The sequence below is a fragment of the Hippocampus guttulatus genome, chromosome 6 (assembly GCF_054856545.1).
Source record: "Hippocampus guttulatus isolate MCC_2025c chromosome 6, RoL_Hgut_1.0, whole genome shotgun sequence".
Taxonomy (NCBI): domain Eukaryota; kingdom Metazoa; phylum Chordata; class Actinopteri; order Syngnathiformes; family Syngnathidae; genus Hippocampus; species Hippocampus guttulatus.
In genome coordinates this window covers 23,440,255-23,451,870 of record NC_141266.1, presented here as the reverse complement: position 1 = coordinate 23,451,870, position 11,616 = coordinate 23,440,255, and the positions used below count along the sequence as shown (strand labels likewise).

General features: G+C 46.1%; 1 protein-coding gene across 2 annotated transcripts; it reads left to right on the top strand.

Annotated features, from left to right (window-relative positions):
* Nucleotides 1–1,138: 1,138 nt before the first annotated feature.
* cops7a (COP9 constitutive photomorphogenic homolog subunit 7A) lies at nt 1,139–11,528 on the top strand. 2 transcript variants are annotated; one of them, XM_086114175.1, is made up of 9 exons: nt 1,185–1,249; nt 5,111–5,124; nt 5,156–5,299; nt 6,450–6,525; nt 7,159–7,247; nt 8,547–8,749; nt 8,834–8,939; nt 9,561–9,730; nt 11,042–11,528. In XM_086114175.1, the coding sequence occupies exons 3-9, from the start codon at nt 5,177–5,179 to the stop codon at nt 11,079–11,081; spliced, it is 807 nt and encodes a 268-aa protein (XP_085970301.1). In that variant the 5' UTR covers nt 1,185–1,249; nt 5,111–5,124; nt 5,156–5,176; the 3' UTR covers nt 11,082–11,528. The 2 variants fall into 2 exon arrangements, with proteins under 2 accessions (XP_085970300.1, XP_085970301.1); XM_086114174.1 differs by lacking the exon at nt 5,111–5,124 and having other exon boundaries at nt 1,139–1,249; nt 5,177–5,299.
* Nucleotides 11,529–11,616: the final 88 nt, after the last annotated feature.

Here is an 11,616-nt window from a genome sequence, read left to right as displayed (position 1 = left end):
TTTAAAGCAAACACCAAGCGGGTGTCAGCTTGATCTATCGCTGACTACACACATACACTCTGGCATCCCTTGTTTTGTTCAGTGGGGTTCAGCTTTGCTTTGTGTGTACTCAAATTCATATTCCCGTAGAACAATAAAGCCACACTCACACTTGTTTGACTGCAATTTAAGTGTCTGACGGTTTATATATGGCAACTGTGTGTGCGTGTGAATACTGTCCTTATAAAATAAAGCAGATTTGATTGGTTCTACACATTTCTTTTTTGATTGGAGCATTGCTTCTGGAACAAACGCACATTATTTGACCCTGAATGCTTTTATTGGTCCAACTGGTTACACCGTGAATGTTGTTGATGTTAGTGACTTCTGAAGGGACAGACTGAGCACCGGGGATGGCGCTCCACCGGGGCTAGGGGCGCTATAGCCACGTCAAAAATCTGTGTAGCCCTTGTTCAACCACTCATGCATTTTCTTGTATATTCTGCAATACGTTTAGAAATTATTTTCTCAGCCCCACTGTGTCTTGGGTCAAACACCCTTTTAGTCGTGGAGCCGTGCCTCCTGGGGACCAAACAGACATTTTTACACAGCGTCTAAAATGTTTCGTTGGGTTGGATTGCGTTATATTTGAGTAATTTCACAAACCATAATGGCTAGCCCGCTAACTAACAGCAGCTATAAAACGCGCAGGCACGGGGCCAGTATTTTTTTTTTTTGTCTTCTGGGGCTTAGGGGGAGCGTGACCGATTTGTTGAAAGCTTTTTGTGTGTGAGGAACCCGCTGTCTCGCGCAGGTGTTCAGCTGCCACCACATTGAATTGACTCGCCGTCCACAGAGTAGCAACTCGAAAGCTGCGACCAAGATTATTTCCTGCATTTATTTTCGTTTTAAAGCACGTCATTATTTAGTACACCGTATTAAATTAGTACGTATTTTTTATTGCCACACATTTTTGTTCCTCAAGTAGAAAACATTTCACATAGCATTGTTTGAGAAACATTATAAGGTCACAACGTGTTAGTATGAAGTTTAATAGCCTCTGGATGTCGCTGTTCTCGCTCGTCCACTCTGGTGGAGCTAGATACTATTGCTCTGGTGACGTTCGGCAGCCGCAAACCACGCCCTGTCCTCCACCCCCAACGCAACGAGTGTCCAATCAGAGAGCACGTTAACTTGTTGTCGTACGTTAGCTGAGCGGAAGTGAACCACCGACCGGGAAGGCTAATCCGCTTGCTACCAACACAACAAGGTAACATTTACTCAAATTTGTGTGATTTAGAATAGTTTTATGGCGACTTTTATGCATTCACAGGCCTTTTAAATCACCTATGAGTCTCCTTGTATTAATTCTGGTCTATGGAAAGGCTTACAATAAACCGTGGCCTAGCGTTTGTGGATGCTAATGTGCTAGTATGACATGCCAGCTTTAGTGGCAGTAATAACATAACACTATTACGTGTGGATAAATTATCACCCTTCTCGATAGGGTCGTTTCGTTTCACTTGCTCACAGTAGTGAATGTAAAACGCCGGATGACGATAGAGAATCTGCATGGCCGAGGAGGCAGGAGACAATCAAGACTTTAAACTCAAATTGCAATTCATGACCACAGTGACAAGTGATAAAACAAATAAATAAGGCGGAACGAAAGGTCAAAGGTGGCTTTGTTGTCTCATAATTATTTCGTCTTTAATGCTTTTTAGAACGCGTTTAATTCTGGTAACCCGATGTTCAAAACATATTTTTTTTAATAAATACTTTGTCGATAAATAAATGACAGAAACATCTTGGGTTTAATTCCCCTTTATGGATGTATCTACGTACATATGGAAAAGTATTTATGTAACGATTATGTTAAAATGCATTGCGCTCAAAAGTGACACAAAAATTATTCCGAAATAAATATTTTAATACAGTCGTTGTCATTATTATGTTCAATAAGGGTAAAAGTTCCGTTTAATATTTCTCCCTTTCATTAATCATCCGTATTTCACAGTTTTCTGCATATTAAGTAGCGATCAGCATCTTCCTCTGCCTTGTTTCGAGTAGGTGAGTTTGCGAATGGCGATTCACTGTACTGTGTTCGTTGCTTGTTTTCCTTCCTCCTAATAAGGATCAGAGGACCGTATTTAAATTCCAGCTCATCAGCAAAATGGCAAATTCTTGTTTACATCTGCGAAAACGCTATAAAAGTCATTGCAGTATAAGCGGGTTATAGGCAGCGTTTAATTTAGAGTAAAACTCAAGTAATAAAATTGGCTGGGGGGGTGATTTTCAGAGTCATCACTTCTTATTAGCCCGGGGGCTTGTTTATTTATTTATTTACATTATTAAATGGAGTGCAGCCTCGTCGTGTTTGTGCTTGAATGTTAGAAAGTTGCAGCACCCCATTCCAAACCAACTGGACTGGAACATTTTTTTTCCTCTCCAAACTCTTCTAATAAATCAAATAACAGTGAAGCAAAAAAGAGCATGGCTGATATGGTAGCTAGAGTTGGAACGAGTGTAGGATTCATTATTTAATTTCTGGTGCAGAATTCTTTGTTTCTTGTTGTTACCCGGCTGGCAGACTCGTCAAATAAACTCAAACAGACTTTGCGATGAGCACACTTGATATCCCTTGATGATGTCGTCCACTCACTGACCCGACTTGTAAGTTGTTGGCTCTACCGTCTTGAGTTTGAGCTGTGCTGTTTTGTCTTTTTAGTCTTGGATATTGGGATGCCATCTGCTGCTCAACTCGATTAAACATTGTCACAATAGTGCCTCGGATGGGGGTAGCAAGTTGACAACACATTGTTTATACAATCACGCATTCATGATGTCACGAACAAGCTGCTAAATGCTTCAAGTTGTTTTTTCCCGCCTGTTGAATTACTTGCAAATTACATTACGCACCCTACAGCGGGATTCGTCCGGATTAATCCGATTCCATCCATCCATCCATCCGTTTATTTATTTATTGAAATGAGCAATGCATACGTCACTGTTTTATTTGTAGCAGCTTCATTTTGTTGTACCTGACATCTCATTTTATTAAAAAAAGTAGCAATTGAAAAAAAAACCCATTAAAAAAAATAGTGGCTCTTCTGTGCATTTTGTCCTCTTCGGGGGCAGTGTGGGGCCGTCCGTGGATGGAGGACAGACACATTTAGAATGAGAACAGGAGAAGCTGCGATTAAGCTATAATAATAAAAATTGTTTTCCACCGATTGGGAACAATTTGTGCTTTTGAATACTGTTATCTTGTTTGTGTTATATTATTTGCATGTGAGTGTAAATATTCGTTATTTGAAGGAACAGTCACTCCTGAAGTCTATGCTAATTTCCCGTTAGCATTTGACTTTAGCATTAGCGCTAGCAATGGCTGAAAAATGAGTCATGATTTGTATTTAAAGAAAAATATTGTGTGTGTCATTCTGGTGATTGTGCGTTTAGTTTTACAGTAAACTCTGACTGGGTGTCATCAAACATCTGAACGCGCACTCGGGGATGGCGGAATGACATCCACATTACACGCGTCGGTAACTTGGAAAAGCTCTCCATCATTCTGTGCATGAGTAGTTTTTCTTCGGTTATAGAATTTCAAAGCTTGAGAGAAACCGAAATCGAAATCACGGTGACATTTCGATTAATCGTCCAGCTCTACTGTAGTTTATGTAGAAACCTAGCAAGTGGAATTTTCTTTTAAAAAAAAGTGAGCTTCAAAGCCCTCTGAATTCTTTCTTCACAAAAACCAAAAACAAACAAAAACCTCTGGAAAAGTTGATGACTGAAGTACATGACCTAATCTACTGCTCTTTTCACTCATAATGCTCCGATTACAGTCACAGTTATTTTGACCAGTGACCAGTTAACTTGACTAGCGGCCAACATTATGGTCCTTCTCCACCCTTCCGATTCCTTAATGTTCAGATTACAGCTGAGCTCTAATTGACCTGCAAGTGTTTTTGCGTCTCTGGACCACAGCCACAAAGTGTCGGCGTCTATTCGCATCCACCCTCATTCATTCAGCTTCATTTCATGTGTTTATTATTTCAGCATGAAATGGATGCCGAGATTCAGCATCGGTTGTTTTGGCTGCCAAACCCGCCAACTCATTTGTCCAGGGCGCTCGCTTGAAATACGTTTCTTTAAAGCGGCGGCCGGCTCTCCGGTGGGGCGACAGACGTGCGCGTTAACCGATGAATAAAGCACCTCCGTATTAGACGATAACATGCAAATTCCTTTTAATAAGTGTCAGCGCAAGATGAAGAAGAACCAGTCATCCCCCAACCCCCCCAAAAGCATCTCTCTGCGGCATTGATTTTAAGACCTAGCCCGCAGTGGTGAAAGTAGTCTGACGCAAGCTGAGTAATTGTATCGTGCATTGCGAGACTAAGATGTCCCAAGTGGGCCACCATGCGCTCTCTGGGAGGAAGCTCTGAAAATAGCTGATCCAAATCAAGAGCACATGATTCCACTTTGTTCTCTCACCCACCCGGATGCGGAAGAACATCTGATGTGTCCAAAATGATTCCCCATTCATCTACTACCGGGGGCTTCAATCCTCTTCCCAGAGGTCCGCCGTCCTGCCTCTTTTCCGTGTCTCGCTGCTGCAACACACCAGATTCAGATGGAAGAGGATCGAAGACCCTCGAGATACTGTCCAAGCCACGCCCACCCAGGCATGACAACGCCTATACAGCACCCGTGTCAAAGTTAAGGCCCGGGGGCCAAATCCGGCCTCCCACGTCATTTGATGTGGCCCGTGGGAGCAAATCATGTGTGTCAACTATCATGCTTCTTGCTGAAAAGTGGCCCGCGACAAAAAATGAGTTTGACACCCCTGCTATATAGGGTCCAACATTAAGCCTTTTTTTTTTGTGTGGTGGCCCTACCAAAACCAACTCGAGCTCTGATTTCAAAGTATTATTATATATGTAGGCGTACCTGTAGATGAACTGGTCAATGTGTTCAATCGGGTGTCCTTTCATCGCACCAGGTGAAGCCGGCGCTGCTTTTTCGAAGGGCACGGGAAGGACTCCCCGAAAGTCTGTTGTGTGTTTTTTGAGCGCTCTGAACACACTAGCGGCGATTAGGACGGTGATCATCCTTGAATGCATCGCAGCCGTCCTGCGAGTCGCCGCACGGCGAGCGCAATGAAGTAGCCGTCTGCGTCTCTCTCTTCTTGTAGATGGAGGTGGAGCAGCTCCTGTCTCTGTCCGGCTCGGCGCTGGCCCAGGCTGTCAGCTCTCTGCTGGAGACCCCCGGCCTCTACGTCTTCTCCGACATCCTTGAGCTGCCTAACGTCAGAGAGGTAACTAACAACTGGTGGTTGTTCAATTGACAACAGTGTCGGTCAAAGATAAGCTAATTTTATCCTGCCAATGATCCGCACGACACCCAATTCCAAGGGTCTTTTTTTGGATGCAACGTGGAATCCCTCGCTTGTGCCGGATCTCATTAGATGGTGTAGGTGGATCTGGCAAAGCAGGCATGACGAACGTGAAGTGGCTCACTCTGTAATATTTGCTAAGTCAAACGCTGTCGGGCCCGCGCACTCACGATGTGCTAATATGCATATTCATCTTGCGCGCCGGAGCGGCTAATTTGCTAATACGCTTGTTTACTTTCAGCAGAATTTATTCCAAATCCCATCTCGGCTCATTCCCGGTTATTTCTGATCTATCTTTGAAACGCTTTAGCTGGCGCGAATTGCGGGATTAATGGAAAGAAACAAAAGGTCTTTTTTTTTTTTCTTTCTTTCTCCCAAGCACCAAAAAATGAACAGTCGTGCAAATGCGCAGCGTCCTTGTCTCCGATTGGTCGATCCGGTGCTGAGCATGGACGTGATTCGGAGCTCCTCCTCTTCATCACTGTCAAGGACAATTTAGGCCACATTGCTTTCCACACTCACTGATATTTAATAAAAGCAGAGAAATCAGCGTGGATATGGCACCGAGCACGACTTTTCTGTTCGTCGGGGCCCCCCCAACCCCCCAATTCAACGTCCTTCTTTTTCCTTGACACCAAGATGGCATCACACATGATTTTTTTTATTTTTATTTTTTTTGCCTTTTCTGTGACATCCAAGCACTCTACAAACCGTGACCCCCCCTCGCCACCCCCCGGCATCGAGACGGTGAAAATCTGCGAGTCATTAATTCATCGCCCCACCCCCCTCCAAAAGAGTTGCTCAATGTGGTGCCAGAGCACTGCTCTATATCGGACATGGCTACGGCCTGACGAATTGAAGCTGCTTCTCTCAGGTCAACATAGTTCTCGGGTGGCAAGATGGTTCCAACGCTCCGCTTTTATTTTCAGCACAAAACCATAGAGTCGGCGAGTTTTTCAGCGAATGACAGAGGATTCCTTAAAAAAACTCCTATTGGGAATTCCTCTCAGTGTTCTACCTCGTTACTCGTGCAATTTCATGTGATCTCGCCTTCGTTTTTCTCATTCGCCAGATGGAGAATGGCCCTCACGCCGCCATGTACCAGCTCCTCAATCTCTTCGCCTACGGAACCTACTGCGACTACAAAGGTACCGCTCGAATACGCCGTGAGCGCACGCCCGCGTGTCCCTCGCAGCTAACTCTTTTATTACAAAGCTGTATTTTGTGGCTGCGAGGCACGCCGCCTTGACTCGCAAGGTCTCGGAAGGTGCCGTCGGCAGCTGCTTCACAAACAAATTGGCGCGCTTCTTCTGACCGGCTCATTACCGACTGTGCCAAAACAAGACACACACAAAAAAAAAGACACAAACATTCATGGCGCTTCTGTCTTTTTATTATTCGTGGCCATATCAACTTGACGTTTTAATTGTTTCAACTTGATCGGAATGACCCTGTTTGGCCAGAGTGCGTTTGTTTACTGAGCTGCAGAGGATACGAGGCATTGTAACTTTTTTTTATTTCCCCCCATGTTTTCACAGCGTAGTGGTAGTCCTGAGCCAAGGTGCATATTTGACGTTCTTTTTGTTTTTTTTAAATCTTCAAATCCACCTGTAAATTAATTGGTGACCCGTCGATTTTTAGCCACGCGAGTGAAAATATGACAAACTGTCTCTTTGTGCAGTACTGCCAACTGCAGTCCCAATCAATGAAATCAACAAATACCTCTCAATACTGCGCCTAGCGAATTGAGCGACCACTGGTCACCCTTTGACGCTTTCCAGCTCGAGCGGCGTCCCTCCCAGAGCTGACACCGGCGCAGCGGAACAAACTACGCCATCTGTCCATCATCAGCTTGGCCTCCAACCTCAAGGTACCCGTTCTCCTTTGTCGGTGTTGTCACCCCCCGCAGAGGAGCCGTCACGAGTCGAGCTGGATTGTCTCGTTAGAATCAGACGAGTACTCCCAACGTAGCGCGCGCTATTTTCAACCCATCAGCTTGATTTCTTTTTCTATTTGATCTTATTTTTTTGCTCCAGTGCGTAATTTGTGACTGTACGGCTGTGGCGCTGACATCACTTCTTTTGCAAGTTGATTCCATTTGCGTGCAGCATAACCGCTAAATGCTGCTTCACCGTGTTTGCTTTGACTCTGGGCTCCACTAATTGTATTTGGGACTTCATCCTAAAACGGTAGCTTTTTGTGTAGATTATTGTAGAATTTTTTTTCCAGGAGCATGACCTGTTTGTACTTTACATAAAGTATTTACTTTTGTGATCTTTTTTTACATTTACTCGCTACATTGGAAAACAGATATCTGTGCTTTCTACTTCTGTCAAAATAAGGGTGTTGCTCCCCCCCCCCCTCCCCATGTTCCAGCAAATACTTGTTTGAAGGTTCAAAAAAGGGGAAAAAAAATAGTTTGGTTTGATGCTTCCCCGCTTCCTGTCAGCCATTTTGGAAATGACATCATTGTGGGATGCCAGTCAGAAGCAGAAAGCTGTCATTGAATTTCTTTCTTATGGAAGGTGAACTACCAGTTGACATTTTCAAAAAGTGTTGATGCGGAGCCTCCGACGGGCTACATCACGGTCCAAAAGTGGGTGTCCAGGATCACGAGTCGTATCTCATTTTAATTCTAGCACGGTCAAACTTAGCTTTCAAATGTTGAATCCGCTTGCCGCGCGCTCCGTTAAATTGACACGGTAAAACAAGATTCAGTTTTCTTTTGTTTGTGTCCCCCCCCCCCCTTCATGCTTGGGTAGTTGACTGTGCAGCTCGCGCCTCTGCCATGCCAAATTAAAAGCAAAGCTAAACAAATCACGATTTGTCATTTCCCATCTCTTCTCCCACTTTGAACTAACAACCGGCGCTGGGAGAACTGTCGTCTAAAAGCAATCGGCACACAGCCACGATGACGTACGGCACTCGACGATCTGGAGTGTGATATCGCTTATTTCCATCCCATCTGACGTCCTGCCGCGTTTCTCCCCTTCCTGTGATTTGCCGCGTTTAATGTCACGAGCCCGAACTCTCGGAATTGCCCGGCAGATTGTTCCTGTCTTCCTCCTTTGCCGGCGACATTTCAACAAATGTGCCATTTCCCCACCAAAGTTCGCGCAGCCTTTAGAAAGCCTGCCTTTTGTCGCCCCCCCCCCCCCCCCCCCCCCAGTGCCTGCCGTACTCGTTGCTCCTGCAGCAGCTGGAGCTGAAGAACGTACGCGAGCTGGAGGACCTGCTGATCGAGGCGGTGTATTGCGACATCATCCAGGGCAAATTGGACCAGCGCAACCAGCAGGTGGAGGTGGACTGCAGCGTGGGCCGCGACCTGGGCCCCAACGAGCTGCCCAACATCGTCAACACACTGCAGGAGTGGTCAGTCGCGCCCCCCCCCCCCCCCCCGCGACGCCACGCGCGCTTTCCGCCCTCTCCATGGCCCTGCCTCTGCTTTCCTCGTAGGTGCGCGGGCTGCGAGGCGGTGCTGTGCGGCATCGAAGAGCAAGTCTCCCGGGCAAATCAGTACCGTGAGAGCCAGCTGAAGGTCAAAGTTCAAGTGGAAACAGAAGTCAGTGTTGACGCCGCGAGTCCTTCCCTCTCCATCAATGCGACTTTTCCGTCGGCCTACCCTTTTATGCCTCTAGCTGGCTACTTGTGATATTTAAGAAGAAAATCCCAACTGGATTGCCCCCCCCGTCCCCCTCCCGCCACCCCTTTCTCTCTCTCTCCATCATTGCCCCTGGCCGTTGTGTTTGCTGGTCTACCATCCCTCTCTTATGAACGCCATCTCTCAAGAGCAGCTCCATGAAATTACTTAACCGCCTTCCACACGATAAACTCCCGTCATGAAAGGCCACTGTGACCACAAACGGCGCTATATTACTTTTTTTTTTTTTTTTTTTTTCCAACCAAAAACCACATTTTGCTTTTTCAGCCACAAAGCAACTTGGACTCGTTTGATATTTTAAGCCGCGTGCTCGTGTACTTTTTAAATTTTAGGTCTTGCACAAAGCTACATTTTGTTGGAAGCAACATACCACTGTCCAATTTGACCTTTTTCATATAAAAACAAACACTGTATGTTTCAAATGTTGGGCCGCGAAAGGTATTGTCAAGTTGACGTTTTAGGCCCAGGCAAGCGCTGAGAGTAACCTGGCAACTGGTGACCCAATGGGTGATTCTTCCTCAGGTGTCAAACCTACAGAAAACCCTGAAGGCCAGCGCGGCGTCGCCGTCATCCGGTCCCGCCCCCGCCGGCGCAGCCTCCAATCAGGATGCCGACCAGCCGGCCGAACCGCGGGACCCCGCCTCCTCGCAGGAACCGCGACAGCCGGGAAAAAAAAGTTCCAAAGTCAAAGGGTGAGTTGCCTTGAATTTTTTTTTTCTTTTTTAATCAACGTTTGGCTAGTGATGTCATTGAATATATATTTTTTCCCCTCAAATGTTTCAAAGTAAGTACATTGCCACAAATATTTCACATGGAATTTTAATTTTTGTTTTTCTTTTTTCTTTTTTTCTTCCATTTTTCCTGCGGAGCACTTTGGGCTTTGGAAAGTCTGCTTTATAAATATGCATTTGGCGAGTAATAACGACAACGCGGCTAAGTGTCTCCTTCAACATTAAATGAAAGCCATTAGTCCAATGTTCTCGCAGAGAGCAAAGTTAATTCAGCGGGAAGCCACCGTGGGTGCATCCCCCCCCCATAAACATTAAAAAGCCAGCTGCTGCCGGAAGTGGCTGTCGGGGTTGTTCTGCTCTGCCTCCATTGCCAGTTTTCAATTGCACATCTGTCCCGGAATGAAAAATGTCACGAGGTAGAAACCGTGCAAATGTTGTGGTCCACCTTGTTCAAAAAGTCATCTTTTCTTTTTTTCCCCCATGTTTTCATGGTTGTCCGCTCGGACCCCATGAAATCCATTTTGTCAGTCAGGTGGAAGAAGATCCACTTTGTTTTGAAATACCAATTAATGAGCGCTTAACCTCAATCCTGGAATTAAAAAGACTGATGAGACCCAGTTTTCAAAAGCTACTGGAAGGATGCTAACGGGGACATTTTTTTCCCCCCTGATTTAAAACCATTGCTGGCTCAATAACGCTACATTTGTACACAAACGATCTCCTCCCCAAATCTCGAAAATGGCAAGGTCAATGCATGCATTTGCGTTTCAACTCGGAACCGAGAGCACCTATTGGTCGAAGCCACCCGCTTTTCCGGTGCCCTTAAAAGGTATTGTGAAACGAGGCCCGGAGGCGCTTGTAGTTGCTCAGGTCTTTGCCTTTCGGATTGGTTGTAAAAATGTTCGATACCTGTGAAAACGTGAAGATCAGGGAGTTGTCTCTGGGAGAAAAGCAAAGCTGAGGAAGAGGGAAAATAAGTGGGAGCTGCTTGCACAAACAATTTGGGAGGTCCTGTTCCAATACTTTTGGAGGGGACTTTATGACGCCGCGTGAGCGCCGCATGGGAGCAAAAGAAAACGAGGGGAGCAAAGGAGCGCCTCTGCCCTCCCTCTTATTTGTGTCTGTGTGTGTGTGTGTGTGTGTGTGTGTGTGTGTGTGTGTGTGTGTGTGTGTGTGTGTGTGTGTGTGTGTGTGTGTGTGGGAGCGGAGTGGGGTGGGGGACAAAACAAAAAACCCACACATAACCAGTGACATCATTCTCTACTTCGCCAGGCTCCGAGGCAGCGGCAAGATCTGGTCCAAGTCCAACTGAAGAAGTGACAAACCGCACCACTGATGCGCACTCTCACGGGACTCGTTGTGGGACGAAAACGGAAGCGTTCAAACAAAAGTGATGGGCTCCAAGTGGCGTGCCATCACGCCTCCCCGCTGCCACCCCCACTCTGACGGGAAGCTTCACGGGAACGTGTTTTTTTTATTTTTTAAAGTCACTCACTTAATCTCACCTTGACGGATTTTGCGCCCGTCGCGGCGTCCCCTCTCCTGGCGTTTTGAAGAGAGTGAACAAGACTGGACAGCCCGTCGCCTCAGCCCATGCGCAGGAGCTTTTCTGATACGTTTTGTCATGTGCGTGTGCTCTCAACGTGCTGCTGCCTTTGGCTTCGACTCCTTTTTGTCATCTCCTCCCATCCCTCCTGAGTTGAGAATTGTATAAATTGTTGGGAAATAAAAAATTAAAAAAAACAAGCCATTGCACTTATCCTGATGCGATCTCATTCATGTCAGTGTGGCATCTTTGAATGCAGGCGCTCCTCAGCGCATCTCCGGAGGGCGCCGCCACCGCTAAA

Coding starts and splice junctions, on each gene's coding strand:
- cops7a (XM_086114174.1), top strand. CDS start 5,177: ATGGAGGTGGAGCAGCTCCTGTCTCTGTCCGGCTCGGCGCTGGCCCAG. Junction 5,300..6,449: donor AGCTGCCTAACGTCAGAGAG/GTAACTAACAAC, acceptor CTCATTCGCCAG/ATGGAGAATGGCCCTCACGC. Junction 8,750..8,833: donor GTCAACACACTGCAGGAGTG/GTCAGTCGCGCC, acceptor CTTTCCTCGTAG/GTGCGCGGGCTGCGAGGCGG.